Source organism: Pelobates fuscus, chromosome 2 (genome assembly GCF_036172605.1).
Source record: "Pelobates fuscus isolate aPelFus1 chromosome 2, aPelFus1.pri, whole genome shotgun sequence".
Classification (NCBI taxonomy): Eukaryota; Metazoa; Chordata; class Amphibia; order Anura; family Pelobatidae; genus Pelobates; species Pelobates fuscus.
The window spans coordinates 223,925,489-223,944,702 of NC_086318.1; the positions used below are offsets into that span (position 1 = coordinate 223,925,489).

At 45.3% G+C, this 19,214-nt stretch overlaps 1 protein-coding gene across 1 annotated transcript in view; it reads left to right on the forward strand.

Moving 5' to 3' along the window:
* FNDC1 (fibronectin type III domain containing 1) overlaps positions 1–19,214 on the forward strand; it is a 219,065-nt gene that overhangs the window by 147,972 nt on the left and 51,879 nt on the right. Inside the window, exon 12 of the mRNA XM_063443210.1 lies at positions 12,512–12,574. Within this exon, the coding sequence (XP_063299280.1) occupies positions 12,512–12,574 (63 nt within the window). The remainder of the gene's footprint in view (positions 1–12,511; positions 12,575–19,214) is intronic.

The following is a 19,214-nucleotide window of genomic DNA, read 5'->3' on the forward strand; positions in this document are numbered from 1 at the left end:
TTTTGGGGTGCTGTCCTTACAGCAGAGATCAGATGAGTCCTTCAGGATATAGTCCTTCAGGATATAGTGGACACTGAATACCCTAGCCTAGCTATCAATTTCCCTATCTAATCAGCAGCAGCTAAACTTTCCCTCCTCTCACTAAGCATGCATCTTCCGAATGAATCGAAAATGGATGCTGGGAGGGAGGTTGGAGGGTGTGGAAGGGGGGGAGTGCTGCTGATTGGCTGGAATGTGTCTGCTGACCGAGAGGCACAGGGTCAAAGTTTGCCCAATGATGACGAATAGGGGGCGGATCGAACTGCGCATGTGTCCGCCCGCCGTGGCAAACGCGAACACGCTAATTTTGCCGGGAACTGTTCGCCGGCGGACAGTTCGGTACATCACTAGTCCCTACATTAGACATACCTAACCTATTATTATTATTATTTATATAGCGCCAACAAATTCCGCAGCGCTTTACAGCGGGTGGACGAACAAACATGTAGTTGTAACCAGACAAGTTAGACACACAGGAACAGAGGGGTTGAGAGCCCTGCTCAATGAGCTTACATGCTAGAGGGAGTGATGTAAAGTGACACAAAAGGATAGTATTAGACTAATGACAGTTGCAAGAGAGGAATCAGTCGGGAGCTATTAATAGTTTAATTGATACGCTTTTATGAAGAAGTGGGTTTTTAATGATTTTTTGAAGGAGTGGAGACTGGGTGAGCATCTAACGGAGGAGGGAAGTGAGTTCCACAGGAACGGTGCAGCCCATGACAAGTCTTGAAGGTGAGCATCAGAGGTGGGAGTACGGACAGAAGACAGACGTAAGTCTTCAGCAGAGCTTAAGGGCGTAGACGGGACATACTTGTGTATTAGGGAGGATAGACAGGTGGGAGCAGCATTATGTAGAGATTGGAAAGCAAGAACCTGAATTTTAAATTGAGTCTACTGTAGCAGACTTTCTTGCAGCAGTATTTTGCTTGATAATTCTAAAATCAGGCTGTTGAACAAAGATATGTGAGGGTCAGATAGGCTTGCAATAAAGCTGAGGGAGGGTGATATGTATCTAGGCACATATAAATATTATGAGTTTAATATACAGGAGTATAAATATGCATGGTTTCAACCAAGTCTAGGCTATATGAAGAAGTTAATATATCCTCAGAGTGTATCATGACATGTGCTGATTGAGCAATATCATGAAAAAATATAAAAAATAAAAACAAACCAAACCACTGGGACACAAATCCTCAGAACATGGCTACACCAAGTCCTGTGTGGTGGGAAACAAACAACGTGCTAAACATGTTAAGCAATGAGATGTATCATGCAAAATACAAACATGCTATGCAGACATATATGAGGAGCTGAGCCTGAAAGTTACCCAATACTCTGGCTCGGTACCCGTCTTCCATGCATACACAGTCCACTGGGGTGAGTTTTGCTGCGGTGCGGGGGCGAGGTACTCCCCTGCCCCAGGCCTGCTCCAGATTCTGCACGTCATTGCTGCAGCTTGGTGTAATATTAGTGTCAGGGTACCTGTAGTCTCTACCTCAGAGGAGGTGAGAGACTTAGACGTTTATCCTCCCAGAGGGGTTGTTTCTTCCGTTCCTCGCGGTTCTCTCGGCCATTTACAAGCCGACCGCAAGGGATCCACTTCCTTATATGACGCGACGCTCAGTAGTCGACGTCATGACGCCAACCCGGGTCGACCTGTCAGTCAAGTCCCGAGCACTAATCAGGACCCGTCGGGGGCGTGATTACCCTCTAGAATCAAGGTATAAAGTAAGGCTTTCGGCATCTGCTCATTGCCCTGTCGTGGTTCTAGCCTGTCTAGTCACTCAGTGCTCTTGTATTCTAGTTGTCTCTTTGGTTCTGACCCGGCTTGTTTGTACTACCCTGTTTATCTCTGTTACCCTTTGACTCGGCTTGTCTCTCGCTTACCTGTCCTCTCGTTCCCTCGACCTCGGCTTGTTTCTAGACCATTCTCTACTTACTCCTTACGTTAAGTCCGGCCATTCTAAGGTCCGGTATATGTACCTACCACCTGTTTGTACTCTGCGTGTTGGATCCCTGTCCCGATCCTGACATTACGACAGGGCCAATGGATCCTGCAGGTACAAACACTCAGGTTGGTCCTTCTGACTCTAGGTTCGACTCCATGGATCACAGAATGGACCAGATGGCTCTAGCACTACAGGCGTTACTATCTCGTTCTAGTAATCAACCAGAGGAGATGCGTAATACTTCTATCTCTCCTGTGAGTTCAGGTCTAGAGGTAGCCACTGTAGGTGCTTCTTCCCGTATCACTCCACCTGTACGTTATGGTGGTTCTCCAGAGAAGTGTCATGGTTTCTTAAACCAAATAGGTATCCATTTTGAATTACAACCCCGCTCCTATCCTACAGATAGGGCGAAGGTTGGATTTATTATCACATTACTTGTTGAGAAAGCTTTGAGATGGGCCAATCCATTGTGGGAAAATGATAATCCGTTAGTATATAATTATAATGCCTTTGTAGCTGCTTTCAGAAGAACTTTTGACCCTCCAGGTAGGAAGGTCAATGCAGCTAGATTACTGTTGCGCCTTAGACAAGAAAACCGAACACTTGTGGATTATGCACTAGAGTTCAGGTCCTTGGCGGCAGAGGTTAAGTGGAATGAACAGGCTTATACAGATGTATTTTTAAACGGGTTATCAGACATAATCCTTGACGAGGTTGCTACTAGAGAGCTTCCTGAAAATTTGGAGGATTTAATTTCTTTTATTTCTCGCATTGACGAACGTTTAAGAGAGAGGCAGAACACTCGAGAGAGAAACCGTAGACCTTCCTTTAAACTAGCTCCTTCATTTCAAAGTTCTGAATCCACAACCTCACTTTTTCCAGAACCTATGCAGATAGGCAATACTCGCCTCTCAGAAGAGGAGAGACAGTACAGGAGAAGGGAGGGGTTGTGTATGTACTGTGGAGTCAGAGGTCATTTACGCCTAAATTGTCCTAATCGCTCGGGAAACGCTCGCACCTAAGTTTCTCTAGAGGACAGGCCTTGGGTGTTTCTATTTTGTCCTATAATCTTAATTATAAAGATCACAGGCTTCTGCTACCCGTTTCTTTAACTTGGGAGAAGGGAGTACTAGAAACTATGGCATTGATAGATTCCGGAGCTGCTGAGAGCTTTATCGACCAAGTTTTTGTTACCAAACACGCTATCCCATCCCAGTTAAGGGAGACACCCTTGGCCGTTGAGGCCATAGATGGTAGACCTTTAGTTGAGCCTGTTATTTTCCGTGAAACCATACCCGTTAAATTAACTGTTGGTATCTTACACGAGGAAGACATATCTTTATTGCTTATTTCTTCTCCTTCTGTTCCCATAGTCCTGGGGTACCCTTGGTTAAAAAAACATAACCCTATTATTGATTGGGAATTAGGGGAGATAATCTCATGGGGTCAGGGTTGTCAGGACAGGTGCTTACGGACAGTGTCACCGCTTTGCGCAGTTAACACACCGTTTAATTCTACCTACTCTACAGAGGTACAAATACCGCCCCTGTACCTGAATTTAAAGGCAGTATTTGACAAAAAGAATGCTGATACTTTACCTCCACACAGGTCTTTTGATTGTAAGATTAATCTACTACCTGGTACTATGCCCCCCAGGGGTAATGTATATCCTTTGTCCACTAAAGAGAACTTAGTCTTAGAGGAGTATATTCGTGAGAACCTTGAAAAAGGATTCATTAGGAGATCCTCCTCTCCTGCCGGGGCTGGGTTTTTTTTTGTTAAAAAGAAGGATGGTACACTAAGACCTTGCATTGATTATCGAGGTTTGAACAAAATAACCATTAGAAATGCCTACCCAATTCCTTTGATTACCGAGCTCTTTGATCGTCTAAAAGGCTCCAAGATTTTCACCAAGTTAGATCTCAGAGGGGCGTATAACTTGGTGAGAATTCAGCAGGGACACGAGTGGATGACGGCGTTCAATACCCGTTATGGGCACTATGAATACACAGTAATGCCTTTTGGCCTCTGTAATGCACCGGCAGTATTTCAGGACCTGATCAATGAAGTTCTTAGGGAATTTCAACATGACTGCGTTATTGTATATCTGGATGATATACTTATACACTCTAGAGAGATTGAGACTCACCACAGACAAGTCAGAAGGGTATTGCGCAAGCTTCTTCAACATGGCCTGTACTGCAAATTGGAGAAATGCAGCTTTGACCAATCCCAGATAAACTTTCTTGGTTATGTGATTTCTGGGGAAGGGTTTAAGATGGACCCGGATAAGCTCCAGTCCATTTTGGATTGGCCTTTACCCAGGGGCCTCAAGGCCATTCAGAGGTTTATTGGATTCTCCAACTATTATAGGCGCTTCATTAAGGGTTACTCTTCAATTATAGCTCCTATTACCAATATGACCAGACAGGGGGCTGACACTAAGAACTGGTCTACTGAAGCCCTTCTTGCCTTCAAAACACTCAAGGAACTGTTTACTTCTGCACCAATTTTAGTTCACCCTGATACGACTCTGCCTTTCCTACTCGAGGTAGACGCCTCAGAGACAGGTATAGGTGCTATCCTGTCCCAAAGGTTAGGTGTGGATAAGCCCTTACATCCATGTGGTTTTTTTTCCAAGAAACTATCAGGACCTGAGAGCAGATATGACATTGGTGACAGGGAACTACTAGCAGTTATCATGGCTTTAAAGGAGTGGAGACATTTATTGGAGGGCACCTTACATCCTGTTACTATTTTGACAGACCACAAGAACCTGTCCTATATTGGGGAGGCCAAGCGCTTGTCCTCCAGGCAAGCTCGTTGGTCTTTATTCCTCACGCATTTCAATTACGTGCTCACTTATAGACCTGGTTCTAAGAATTCTAAAGCCGATGCTTTGTCTCGACAATATGAACCTTCTGCGATATCTGAGCCGGTTTTGTCTTCTATAGTACCCAGGTGCAATATTATCGCCAACACGAGTCTTAAGATTCACTCTCCGTTGCTTGGTCAGATCATGAAGTTGCAGCATCTGGCGCCTAGACAGACTCCTGGGGCAAGGCATTTCGTTCCTCCTGAACTCCAACTGGAACTCTTACAGTGTTTTCACAACAGTAAGGCGGCTGGGCATCCGGGTATTCGCAAGACATGTTCCTTGATCTCTAAAGATTTCTGGTGGCCTTCTTTACGGAAGGATATTAGGGATTTCATCGGAGCATGTGAGGTCTGTATGAAGACTAAGCAACCTCATACGCTTCCATGTGGGTTGTTACATCCCTTGAACATTCCAGAGAGACCATGGTCCTGTTTGGCTATGGACTTCATTGTAGATTTGCCTGTTTCTAAAAAACAGACTGTGATCCTCACGGTGGTTGATAGGTTTACTAAGATGGCTCATTTCGTGCCCTTAACTAAACTCCCGACTTCTCCTGAATTGGCGGAGATATTCGCGAGAGAGATTTTTCGCTTACATGGGATACCTTCCGAAATTGTCTCCGATAGAGGTTCCCAATTTGTTTCACGTTTTTGGAGATCCTTCTGTTCTCAACTAGGCATCAAATTGAATTTTTCTTCTGCCTATCACCCTCAGTCTAACGGAGCTGCTGAACGTACCAATCAAAAGATTGAACAATATTTGCGTTGTTTTGTTTCTGAACACCAGGACGATTGGGTCGGTTTGATTCCTTGGGCGGAGTTTGCACACAATAATCTCGTTTGTGATTCTACTCGTTCCAGTCCCTTCTTCATGAATTATGGCTTTCATCCTTCCATTCTTCCCTCGGTTTCTCCTTCCCAAGGGGTACCGTCGGTTGATGTTCATGTTGCCAATTTGAGGAAGTTGTGGGATCAGACTCGACAAATTCTCCTACATAATTCCATGTTGTTCAAGAAACACGCTGATAAGCACAGAAGGGCGGCTCCGGTTTTTGTTCCAGGTGATAGGGTATGGTTGAGTACTAGAAACATTCGTTTGAAGGTTCCTTCTATGAAATTCGCTCCTCGTTACATTGGCCCTTACAGGGTTCTGACTCGAATTAACCCAGTTGCGTATCGCCTAGCTCTCCCAGCTGCCTTACGCATTCCTAACTCCTTTCATGTTTCTTTACTGAAACCGCTAGTCTGTAACAGATTTTCCTCCACTATATCCTCTCCTCGCTCTGTTCAGGTTGAGGGTCAGGAGGAGTATGAAATCAACTCCATCATCGATTCTCGAATCTCCCGGGGGAAGTTACAATATCTTATTGACTGGAAGGGATATGGTCCTGAGGAGAGGACTTGGGTACCTCAGGAGGATGTACATGCTCCTCGCCTCCGCAGGGCTTTTCACTCCCGTTTTCCATCTCGTCCCGGTTCCTTCCGCCCGGTGGGCGTTTCTGAGAGGGGGGGTACTGTCAGGGTACCTGTAGTCTCTACCTCAGAGGAGGTGAGAGACTTAGACGTTTATCCTCCCAGAGGGGTTATTTCTTCCGTTCCTCGCGGTTCTCTCGGCCATTTACAAGCCGACCGCAAGGGATCCACTTCCTTATATGACGCGACGCTCAGTAGTCGACGTCATGACGCCAACCCGGGTCGACCTGTCAGTCAAGTCCCGAGCACTAATCAGGACCCGTCGGGGGCGTGATTACCCTCTAGAATCAAGGTATAAAGTAAGGCTTTCGGCATCTGCTCATTGCCCTGTCGTGGTTCTAGCCTGTCTAGTTACTCAGTGCTCTTGTATTCTAGTTGTCTCTTTGGTTCTGACCCGGCTTGTTTGTACTACCCTGTTTATCTCTGTTACCCTTTGACTCGGCTTGTCTCTCGCTTACCTGTCCTCTCGTTCCCTCGACCTCGGCTTGTTCCTAGACCATTCTCTACTTACTCCTTACGTTAAGTCCGGCCATTCTAAGGTCCGGTATACGTACCTACCACCTGTTTGTACTCTGCGTGTTGGATCCCTGTCCCGATCCTGACAATTAGGCCCCGTGTCATGGGACAGGGGTGTCCACTATTTTGTGTGCAGATATAGCCACGATCTGCAGGACCTTGTTGTGTGGTCCAGCGGGGACTGGGAAGCCCCCATGGGCCCAGAAGGCGGGGGGGGAAATGGGACCACCAGAAGGCTCTGGTTGGGGCTGTGTTGCACGGATCAGTAGAGCGGCCGTCTCTCATGCTCAAAGTCTTCACTAGGCCTCACCTGGAGTTCCATGCTTCATGGGGCCATCTAAGGCACCCAACTTGGGTGCTGGGTGAGAGTGCTAGGATTCATGCATCATGTAAGTTTCAGGCATTAGCTTGGAGCACCCTCTAGATGCGTCCAGGCGCCATGATGTCCAGGCCTCGCACCCTTTATCTCTCTTTTTAAACTTTATAGTGATCTATTGGCACTTGTTACTTGCCCCCTCCATTTATTTCTGCTAAAACACTGTAAACAAAGAATAAACGTACCCAGAATGCAGTGCCATTTCTAGCTGGTTTTAGCTGATTTTCATATTTACTGTGGTACACACATAGGGTGATTGTTATATCTAAGGCCATCCTTTATGCAAACAATTAGAACCAATTGGTTTAAGGAATAGCATAGGTAATAATGCATATTTAGTAGGTATCTAAGTCTACATCTACAACAACAAGGTATGTGAGAAAGCATTAGAACGGGAACATTTTAAGATGGCTTCCCTATATGTATCAGCCTGCACATCCCAGATAACTAGCCAATCCAAAAACACTAACTATGAATGCCCGATTCCTAGCTCTGTCATGGCCCTATTCTATTAAGCTGTGCTGCTCTGTGGCCTACATTACTGTTCTTAGAAAGGAACATTTCCAAGGGCAAAAAAATTTAGACATGTCACAAATGTCACAAATTTACTGCTTAGATGTTGCTGCAGAAATTACATTTGCCAACTGTAAGGTTCTTTATCATAACACAGGTCACCAATACATGTCATGATTCAGCATTGTTAAAAACATGGAAGCAGCTTGAAAACTCTAAATTACTTAACTATACGTTTGCAGGCGCACTTAAAATGTCCCAAAGGATATTACTTATAAGGTTTGCCAGACATTTGTTTAACACTCGCTATGAGCTCACTCAAATATTCTTGCTCTATGCTCATGTTCCTTACAAATACAATTAATGTGCTCTAGAGATGTCTTCTAAACAAGAATTATGTCTGTAATCCAGTGGTAATAAGGTATTATATTTATTCTTACACTAAAACATGTAGTAATAGTTTCACTTTCGCACAACTTTGCCAAAAAGAGATGTCTTTGACAAATTGATAGTATGTAAGTAGAGTTGAGCAGACACCTAGATGTTCGGATTCGGCGGGTTTGGCCGAACTTCGAAAAAAAAGTCCGGGTTTCGGGATCGAACTTGACCCTGAACTTGACCCCGAACCCCATTGAAGTCAATGGGGACCCGAACTTTTGGGCACAAAAATGGCTCTAAGAAAGTCCTGGAAAGGGCTAGAGGGCTGCAAAAGGAAATAAAATGGGGTCAAGAGTAGGACAAGTGCCCTGCAAACAAATGTGGATAGGGAAATCACTTAAAATAACTTACAATAACATAAAATAAGCAGCCGCTTAGTAGATAACTCCCTAATTCCCACGGTATCAGGGAGCTATCTACCAAAAGGCTGAAAGACCTAGATTGGTCTTTCAGCCAAATTTACTAATACTAAGTAAAGATTACTTAGTATTAGTAAATTCAGCCCCTACTCGCTATAGTGTGAGTAGGGTCATGTCTAGTAAGCAGTGAGCAGCCTGTGGCTGCTCACTGTAAAAAAAAACAAAAAAAAAACCTATTGCCCCCACCCCTGTGCGACGGGTGGGGGCCCGAAATAAGAACGGGGAGCGGGGTACCTACTGTCCTCCCCCCCGGCCCTCACCCCTGAGCGGCGGTTGGGGATCCTAAATAACAATAAGGGGGGAACCTACTGTCCTCCCCCTCGGCCCCCACCCCTGAGCGGTGGGTGCGGGCCATAAATAAGAATGTGGGGGGACCTACTGTCCGGTCCCCACCGCTGAGCGGTGGGTGGGGGCCATAAATAAAAATTGGGGGGGGGGACCTAATCTCCTCCCCCCCGGCCTCCACCCCTAAACGGTGGTTGGGGGCCATAAATAAAAATTGGGGGAGGACCTAATGCCCTCCACCCCCCAGCCCCCACCCCTGAGCAGTGGGTGGGAGCCATAAATAAAAATGGGGGGGGGACCTAATGTCCTCCCCCCGGCCCCCACCCCTAAACGGTGGGTGGGGGCCACAAATAAAAATTGGGGGGGGGACACCTTATGTCCACCTCCCTGGCCCCCACCCCTGAGCGGTGGGTGGGGGCCATAAATACAAATTGAACCCCCCCAGGTGACTAGGGGTCCCCAAACCCCTAGTCACCCCCTCAAGAAATAACCCCTACCTACCCCCCTCATCCAAAAAATAATGAGGGGGGGACCCTTATCTAAATACCTGTAAAAAAAAAAAAAACAGACTTACCATTTGATGTCTTCTTTCTTCTAAACTCTATAAAATTCCATAATAACTGATGCACTTTAAAAAACAAACAAAAAAAAAAACGAGCGCAAAAAAAGTTAGCCATTTTTACCCATGGAGGGCTCCGCACAGACTAAGCCCTGCAGGGCGGGGGAAGGCTTATATGGTCCCCACCCACAATAGGTCCCCCCCTTATTGGTATTTAGGGCCCCCACCCGCCGCTCAGGGGTGGGGGCCGGGGGGGGCAATAGGCCTCCCCCTTATTGGTATTTAGGACTCCCACCCACCGCTCAGGGGGGCAATAGGTCCCCCCTTTAGTTTAAAAGCCCCCCCTAGCGCGTCACATGCTGCACATGGGTCACATGCTGCACTGGCCAATCACAGCCATGCCATTAGTAGGCATGGCTGTGATGGCTTCTAAGGGCACACGAGTCAAACGCTTGTTGATTGGCTGCCCTGCAGCCTTTCAAAACGCGCCATTAAATCGCCGAACACCGAACTCCAACCCGAACATACAGTGATATGTCCGTGTTTGGGTCCGGGGTCAAAAATCTTAATGTTCGGTAAGAACCCGAACTTTATAGTTTGGGTTCGCTCAACTCTATATGTAAGTAAAATATCACGCTTGTTTGTCGTAATAATGTGTATCTGAGGTGGTCACAGATAATCATATAGAATTATATGTTCTGTATTTTTTTCTTATGTTGTGCAATGTTTATGAGTTGAATGTTTAATAATATATATGCAGGGGGGGCGGGGCCTGACAGCCAAGATGGCCAGTCGCACATTCTACTAGCTCCTGCAATAAGGGGGCCAAAAATGTCGATAGCGCCAGATCCACGAGAGATAGCGGCAAACGGTGCCCGGAAACAAATACAGGACGACCTAAGCGACAAATTGATGCCTGACCGGCACCGGAGAACCGCGGACAACTCTGCACTGGCCATGAGGCCTAAACCGGAACACAGCCTGAGGCCCGGGGGAGATGGTCGACCTCCCGGCACGGGACAGGCTCACTCTACAGCCCTGCTACCCCCCCCTCTGGACCGGCGGGGGTCATCCCGGTCCTCGCTGAGGACGAAGACAGCTGCATTACTGCCTGCCCAAGCGCCAAAATCCACGGCCAAACGGGGCCGCAAGGGCCTAGCCAAGATGGCGGCACAGAAGCAGCCCAAGGCACAGCACGCATTTACTCAGCCGCCAAAACACGTGCAAGAGTTCTTCGACCGGCTATGCACTCACCTCTACACGCAGTTCAAAGCACGGAGACAACTTTATAGACAGGCGGTGAGAAGGGTGGTGGCGTGGATCCGCCCGGCTATCCGACGTCGCCTGCAGGGGAATCCCCCCCATGTCTCCAGAGCAGCCCCTCGCTGGAAGTGTCGACAGGGTTCAGCGAGGCTGGACAAAGCACCTTGTTCCCCAGACAGCAACACTCCCACTCTCAAGCGGCAGAACGGGGCCCGCCGGCATCCAAGATCTGCCTACTACTCAGCGCTCCCAGCAACGGCCGAACACCACGGCGCAACCCAGCACACAAGACGCCCTAACACCCACTGCGACACTGCCCACGATGAAGCCGACAATCGATATCGGCAGAGAGCCTACCCACCGCCAAACAAGGAAGGGATATCGGGGGGGCACCTATCCTGCTGCGCAGGTCAACACAACTGCACCCCGCCAAGCAAGCGTGCAGCCCTCAGACGGGGCACCCCCATGCTGGACAGGTCTGTATACCCGGTGGGCATAGGCTGAAAGGGTCTACTTGCACAGCAGATGGCACTGGGCTCCATCCTCTGCATCAGGCACCTTTCGGGACATTGCAACCGCTGGTACCAACTTACCGCCCAGATACTCACCTCACAATAAAGCTCCTTACGGAACTGTGGACTAAACACTGTAATTTAACTCACCTTCAGCGATGACTTTGCTTTTTTAGTTTGACATACTGGGGGCACACAAACATACCTGTTTGAGACAGGGAGGGCAGGCGAGATTGCTGACAAATCTGTGTCCACATTAATTGTTTTTAAAAATAAGCACTGCATTAATACAAACCTTCATATGTTTATTTGTTGTTTAGCATAGTCTATACTAGTTACTCCACCTAGCACACAGATAGCAAGTCAGTCCCTCCTTAATGCATATCTTTACTGAATTGATACCTACTAATGTCTCAGCTGAGCAGCTTATCTTTAGGAGCATCACCAATTGTATCTACTATGTCTCCCACGCCTGCATATCAACCAAGTACCATGTTTAATGTGCCTCTGTTGCCTACTATGTTTGTTTATATTTTTTAGTTAATCAACTAGTTAACCGAACCACTGTTTAAATACTAAAGCGATGGCATTCAATATAATTATTAACCCCAAGCTACTGTCACCAAGCGACAAAAAACTCAAAATGACAAATGTCAATAGCTAAAGCAAGAGATATCAGTATTGAAGCGAGTGATAACCGTATTAGAGCGAGGGATGACCGTATTAAAGCGAGTGATAACCGTATTAAAGCGAGTGATAACCGTATTAAAGCGAGTGATAACCGTATTAAAGCGAGTGATAACCGTATTAGCGCGAGTGATAACCGTATTAAAGCGAGTGATACCAGTATTAAAGCGAGTGATACCAGTATTAAAGCGAGAGATAATAGTATTAAAGCGAATGATGAGAACTACCTAGTATAACCTTGAACATAGATTGTATGCTCAACCTTGTTTTTCTCCTTTGTCCCTCTTCTACTAACTTTTCCGTGATATGTACGTTTTACTAAGCTTAAATTTCAATAACTTGTTCACTGTTATCGTTGATTGCACGTACTAGTACTCATACTTACTTGTATAAAAAATGTGCAGATTAAACCTGTCATGGCGATGTGAACGTTGATATACCTGTGACTGCTGTCGTGGCATAACAGGATTGCCTGTAACCCATAATGCACAAAAAAAAAAAAAAAAAAAATATATATATGCAGCGACTTTTTTTAATTTATTTTTTAAGTGTGTTGTACTGGAGGTGAATGATAGACATTCTTGTTCTTCTCTTCACAGACAGCTTCTCTGGTGAAGGTTTGATCGCTACCACTAAGACTCCATATCTGGACCTTGATCAAGGTAATGCTTCATTAGTTTGCTCTATATGGGGGCAGAATCCCCTGTATGTGGGTACTTATATCTATAAGTGAGGCATAGACTTTTGATTTCATATTTTAATTGCAAAGTATTTAATTTGATTTCTAATGCCCCGTTTCCATTTTTTTGAAAATCTTGAAGCAGGAACACAGAAACTGTAACTACATGAAGATGTTAGAAATGACATTCTTATTACAGCTTTAAAATAAATCTATTGTCTATTTTTTGTATCTCACTCTCAGCCAGGCTACACTTGGGCATAAACCATGTGAATCACAGTTCACAACAGGGATATCATTTCTAATTAGTGGGGTAATAGCTGCTTGATCCAATTAGATATCTGACTGCTATTTTGGGGTCAAGAAGGAATTGTTTTCCTAGTTTTTTGCAAAATTGGAAGCGCTTCAGACTAGGCTTTTTGCCTTCTTTTGGATCAACAGCAAAACATATGTGAGGAAGGCTGAACTTGATGGACGCAAGTCTCTTTTCAGCTATGTAACTATGTAACACCTTTAAGACAGGTACTCCTAAACATGAAGACTCCTTAAACACTAAACCCTAAAAAGGCCCTCTAATGATACCCTGTGTACTCTTTTAGCACAACACTATATTTATCCTCCTCTGCTTATTCACCTCAATTCTGGTAAAACCTCGATATTATACAGTTATTGTCACTATAGGCACAAAGACCACTTTATCTCATTAAAGTGGTCTGGGTGCAGTGTCCCTGTCCCGCTTAGCCCTGCCATGTAAATGCCACTTCTCTAAAGCATTGCAGTGGTTAGACTACCAGACAGCCACTAGAGGCTCTACCTGCAGTTTCACAGGTTTTGACTGAAATGTGAAATGATGCTGGACGTCTTCACGTTTTGCATGAGGACGACTAGAGTCAGGCAAAACCCCATAGGAAAGTATTGATTCAATGCTTTCCTATAGAGAAGGCCAAATGCGCTCGCAACACTTGCTGCACATGTGCATTAGGCCCACCATCAGCTGATGTTGGCTGGGGAGGAGTGCGATCCAGTAGTGCAGAGACAGAGGCAAACTTTAGGGTTTAGGAATACATCTTTGTATTCTTAACACTTAAGCGCTCCTTTATATATCTCTTTCTAAATATCCACATAGGGTAATTCCTACTTTGACTAATATTGGCATTAGGGTACATGGGTCTGGAGATGGAAAAGTTGATGGATCTAACGAGGAAAGTTGAATTTACTTTTCTGTTGACATAGTATATATGGACTATATATGTACCGTGTAACATACCTACTGCTGGTTCACATTGCCCCTCCTGTGTGATATCTCTCAATGATATTGTGCACACAATGTGAAACATATTCTCCATGCACAAAAGAAGCCGAGCATTTAGCAGCGCTTAATAAATAAAACATACAATTTCATATGAGTGGAGTATCACTGTAGTAGTATCAGCCTATTTCATACTAAATCATTTGAAAATAAATAATCAGAGGATTTCTATTGTGACTGCTCCTGCCTCTTCAATAGCCCCTATGTTAATCTGACTCATAACTCTTACTATTCTTGTCATTCCTGGTCTTTTCCCTTTGATGTTTTTGTGCATCACTTTGATCTCTTATGTTTACCTTAAATGTCAGCCCATAGAGTGATGGATACTATTTACGGCACCTTTACAACATCAAGAACTAAAGAAGTCCTTTAGATCTGCATTTATTTCTTGACATGTTCTGCTTTCTACACTATTTATTAACTATTCTACCTCGTTCTTGTTCTTTTAGGGATTAGATGGCTTTCATATACCAATAAATCCTTTTCTTGTGAGCCAGTAGTTAGTGCACCTTTGTGGGATCTTGGGATTTCTAACATTTTTCGTTTTGGCTCTGTAGTTGATTTACACTCCTGTTTTTGCTACTTTTAAACTGACTAATTTAGCAGTTTTAGTTATATGAAGAAAGAGAAGCCATCGGTACCATTTACCTCTAATTCTGGGTTCTGTATTAAATAATGATCAATGGCAAAAGGATTTTAGTGAAAGTAAAAATAATTTCTGCATATATACCATTACTGTGGGTTGTGGTGAAATGAAAATCAGATTACAGAATCAAGTCTAAAAAGCTGTGATTGTAACGCATATTTTTTTTTTTCCAAATCGGCTATTTTTGCATACATGTTGAAATTCAGTCTTCAATTCTTTTGCCTTTTTAGTGAATAAACTCGTTATTGCACAGAGTACATCTGTACAATAAACAGTTTTAAAAATGTAAAAGGAAGAATAAATCTATTATTTTTGATGAATTAAAAAAAGTAATTTCAAAAAGCTAAATTTCTAAGATGGTTTGAGTGATTCAATGCACATTTTTTTATTTTAATTGTTTTGTTATTTTATTTTATTTCTAATAAACCTTTTTCTTGACAACTGTAAACTACCCTTCAGGCCACTTAGGAGCCTAAATAGGAGGTCATACTACCACCATATGACATACACAGAGACATGTAGAGTCCCTATGTAAACTTGTTTTACTGACCTGAAAAAAAATCAAAAGTTTGATTTTGGCTAAAGGCATGCCTTTTATTCCCACCACAGAACCTGGCTTGTTTAAGTGGAACTTTACACATTTGGTTGCTCCTTAAGATGGCATGACTTCTACATGATTATAAGATTTAAAGTTTGAGACTTACGACACTCAAGTGTTAACATTCAAAAGCTGTTTTGACACCCCTGCCACAATCAAAACTTTCAATTACCCTCTGGGGACCGATTGTCAAATAATCAACTATACCAAACTAGCGACTCATTGAAATATGTCTCGGGCACAGTGTTCAGCCTTGAATACATTGGCATCTAACCTTACTATTTGTATTCACCCTGCTGATAAGGAGGGCACTATCGTGATATTGGATTAGTTTGAATATATGCAGATTGCTTGTGGGGCATCAATTGCCCACACTTAGATTTAAGGGTGTTCATTATTGCTGCAGGAAGGGAACCTAGCCTTGAAGCTGCTTAGATGTTTATTCAAGGTTTATTGGATTTATAGACTGGACACTTTGGCTCCTAAGTGCTTTAATGAGAAGGACAGCTTGCACTGCTTTTTTTTTTTTTTTAATGATTTGTACTATAATTTTTATTTTATGTTTTTGATTCTCCTAGGTGCACATACTTGTAGGATTTATAGACATGCAGTCATGGGGAAAAGAAAGTACACTCTCTTTCAATTCTATGATTTTACGTATCAGGATATACAGGATATAACAGATAACAATAATCTGTTCCTTAGCAGGTCTTAAAAGATGAACAACAGCACATGACATATTGCAGCATGTCATGAATTATTTAACAAAAATAAAGCCAAAGTATTGAAGACATTTGTGAAAAACTGCTTCCACAGAAATGGAAGAGGTTAAGTAGCAGACAGGTGCTGCTGATCAAATGCCATTGATTAAGTGATCATAGCAAATGTGATCACTTCTATAAAAAACATTTTTTTTTGCAGTTTGCTGGTCTGGATCATTCAGGTGTGTGTTAACACAATGCCAAGGAGGAAAGACATCAGAAATGATCTTAAAGAAGAAACTGTTGCTGCCCATCAAACTGGGAAGGGTTATAAATCCATTTCTAAACAATTTTAACTTCATCACTCTACACGATTAGAATGAATCATTCAAGATTATTATACTTTAAAGGATCACTATAGTGTCGGGAAAATAAACTAGTTTTCCTGACACTATAGCATTCTTAGGACCGCCCCACCCTCAGGGTCCCCCTCCCTTGGCGCTGAAGGGGTCAAAACCCCTTCAGCTACTTACCTTTATCCAGGGCCGGACTGGGGATACAAAGCAGCCCTGGAAAAAAATCAATGCCAGCCCCATAAGTAACTACACCATGTATTGTCACATGTAATACGTATGGCTATGTGTTGCCACCCGAGATGATTGAGTAATATATATAAACACTATATATATATATATATATATATATATATATATTATGTGTGTATATTACTCAATCATCTGGAGTGGCAAGACATGCATACATATATATATGCCTTACATATTATTGGTGTGTGTGTGTGTATATATATATATATATATATATATAATATGGTGAGGATAGGGGACTGTGAGGTGGATGGGGGGACTGTGAGGTGGGTAGGTGTCCTGTAAGCTGGATGGGGGACTGTGAGGTGGGTAGGGGAACTGTGAGTGGGTAGAGGGGCTGTATGGTGGGTAGGGGGGCTGTGAGGTGGGTAGGGGGACTGTGAGGTGGGTAGGTGTCCTGTAAGCTGGGTGGGGGGCTGTATAGTGGGTAGGGGAGGCTGTATAGTGGGTAGGGGAGGCCGTATAGTGGGTAGGGGGCTGTGAGGTGGGTAGGGGGCTGTATAGTGGGTAGGGGGGCTGTGAGGTGGGTAGCGGGCTGTGAGGTGGGTAGGGGGCTGTATAGTGGGTAGAGGGGCTGTGAGGTGGGTATGGAGGCCGTATAGTGGGTAGTGGGGCTGTATAGTGAGTAGGGGGCTGTGAGGTGGGTAGGGGGGCTGTGAGGTGGGTAGGGGGGCTGTGAGGTGAGTATGGAGGCCGTATAGTGGGTAGGCTGGCCGTATAGTGGGTAGGGGGCCTTATAGTGGGTAGGGGGCTGTATAGTGAGTAGGGGGCTGTGAGGTGGGTAGAGGGCTGTATAGTGGGTAGGGGGGATAGGGGCTGTATAGTGAGTAGGGGGTTGTATAGTGGGTAGGGGGTCTGTGAAGTGGGTAGGGGGCTGTGAGGTGGATAGGGGAGCTGTGAGGTGGATAGGGGGCTGTATAGTGAGTAGGGGGTTGTATAGTGGGTAGCGGGCTGTGAGGTGGGTAGGGGGGCTGTATAGTGGGTTGGGGGGCTGTATAGTGGGTAGGGGGGCTGTGAGGTGGGTAGGGGGCTGTGAGGTGGGTAGGGGGCTGTATAGTGAGTAGGGGGCTGTATAGTGGGTAGGGGGCTGTGAGGTGGGTAGTGGGGCTGTATAGTGGGTAGGGGGCTGTGAGGTGGGTAGGGGGCTGTATAGTGAATAGGGGCTGTATAGTGAGTAGGGGGGCTGTACAGTTGGTAGAGGGGCTGTGATGTGGGTAGGGGGGCTGTGATGTGGGTAGGGGGGCAGTATAGTGGGTAGGGGGGCAGTATAGTGGGTAGGGGGGCTGTGATGTGGGTAGGGGGGCTGTATAGTGGGTAGGGGGGCAGTATAGTGGGTAGGGGGGCTGTGGTATGGGTAGGGGGGCAGTATAGTGGGTAGGGGGGCTGTGGTATGGGAAGGGGGGCAGTAAAAAAGTAAATACCTTTAGTTTCCTGTTGGTCCGGTGGGCAGCTTTCCAGCACCATGTGTGGGGGCGGAGCTTGTGGGCAGGAGGCGGAGCTTCCGTTTGGGGGCGGGGCATGCGGCCGAAATGGTTTCAGACTGTGCAGGGAGACTGACAGGTCTCCCTGCGGCCGCTGGCAGCCACACCAGCCCCCAGCTCCTCCCTCCCCTCGGACTGACAGGCTGGCACAGTCCGAGGGGAGGATTTATTATAATGATCATCAGGGCTGTCAGCCCCAGCTTAATGTGGCCCACCGGGAAATTTCCCGGTTTCCCGGTGGGCCAGTCCGGCCCTGCCTTTATCCAGCGCTGGGCTCCCTCGGCGCTGGGGACCTTTCCTCCCCCGCCGACATCAGCTCCCGAGTGGAGTGGAACGCTCATTCGCGTAAAGAGCCGCGTGTGCATTCAAACAGTCCATAGCAAAGCATTTCTCAATGCTTTTCTATGGACGTTCTGCACGCTGGATGCGCCTCTAGTGGCTGTCAGAAAGACAGCCACTAGAGGTTGGATTAACCCTGCAATGTAAACATAGCAGTTTCTCTGAAACTGCTATGTTTACATCTGAAGGGTTAAAACCTGGGGGACCTGGCACTGAGCTGAAGTGGTCTGGGTGACTATAGTGTCCCTTTAAAGATTATTCAAAAGAACAATGCATTCAAGACAGTTGCCAATCTTCCTTACATCTCAGACTCTATAGACCTCAGTTAACAAGTTAAATTCTAAATTTCATGATAGTTCAATTGGAAAAAGACTGAACAAGAATAGTTTGTTTGGAAGTGTTGCTAGGAGAAAACGCCCTCTCTAAAAAGAAAATGGCAGCACGGCTTAGGTTTGTAAAGTTGCATCTGAACAAACCACAAGACATATGGAACAATGTCCTTTGGACAGATGAGAAGTTTGGCCATAATGCACAGTGCCACGTTTGGTGAAATCAAAACACAGCGTATCAGCACAAACACCTCATACCAACTGTCAAGAATAGTGGGGGAGGGGTGATGATTTGGGTTTGTTTTGCAACCACAGGACCTAAGAACCTTGCAGTCATTGAGTCGACCATGAATTCCTCTGTATACCAAATTATTCTAGCATCAAATGTGAGGCCATCTGTCCTACAGCTCAGGCTTGGCCAAAATCGGGTCATGCAACAGGACAATGATCCCAAGCGCACCAGCAAATCTACATCAGAATGGCTGAAAAAGAAAAGAAACAAGGTGTTGGAATGGCCCAGTCAAAGTCCAGACCTCAACCCGATTTAAATGCTGTGGCGGGAGCTTAAACAAATGTGCTTAAACAAATGCCAGCAAACCTCAATGAAGCAACATT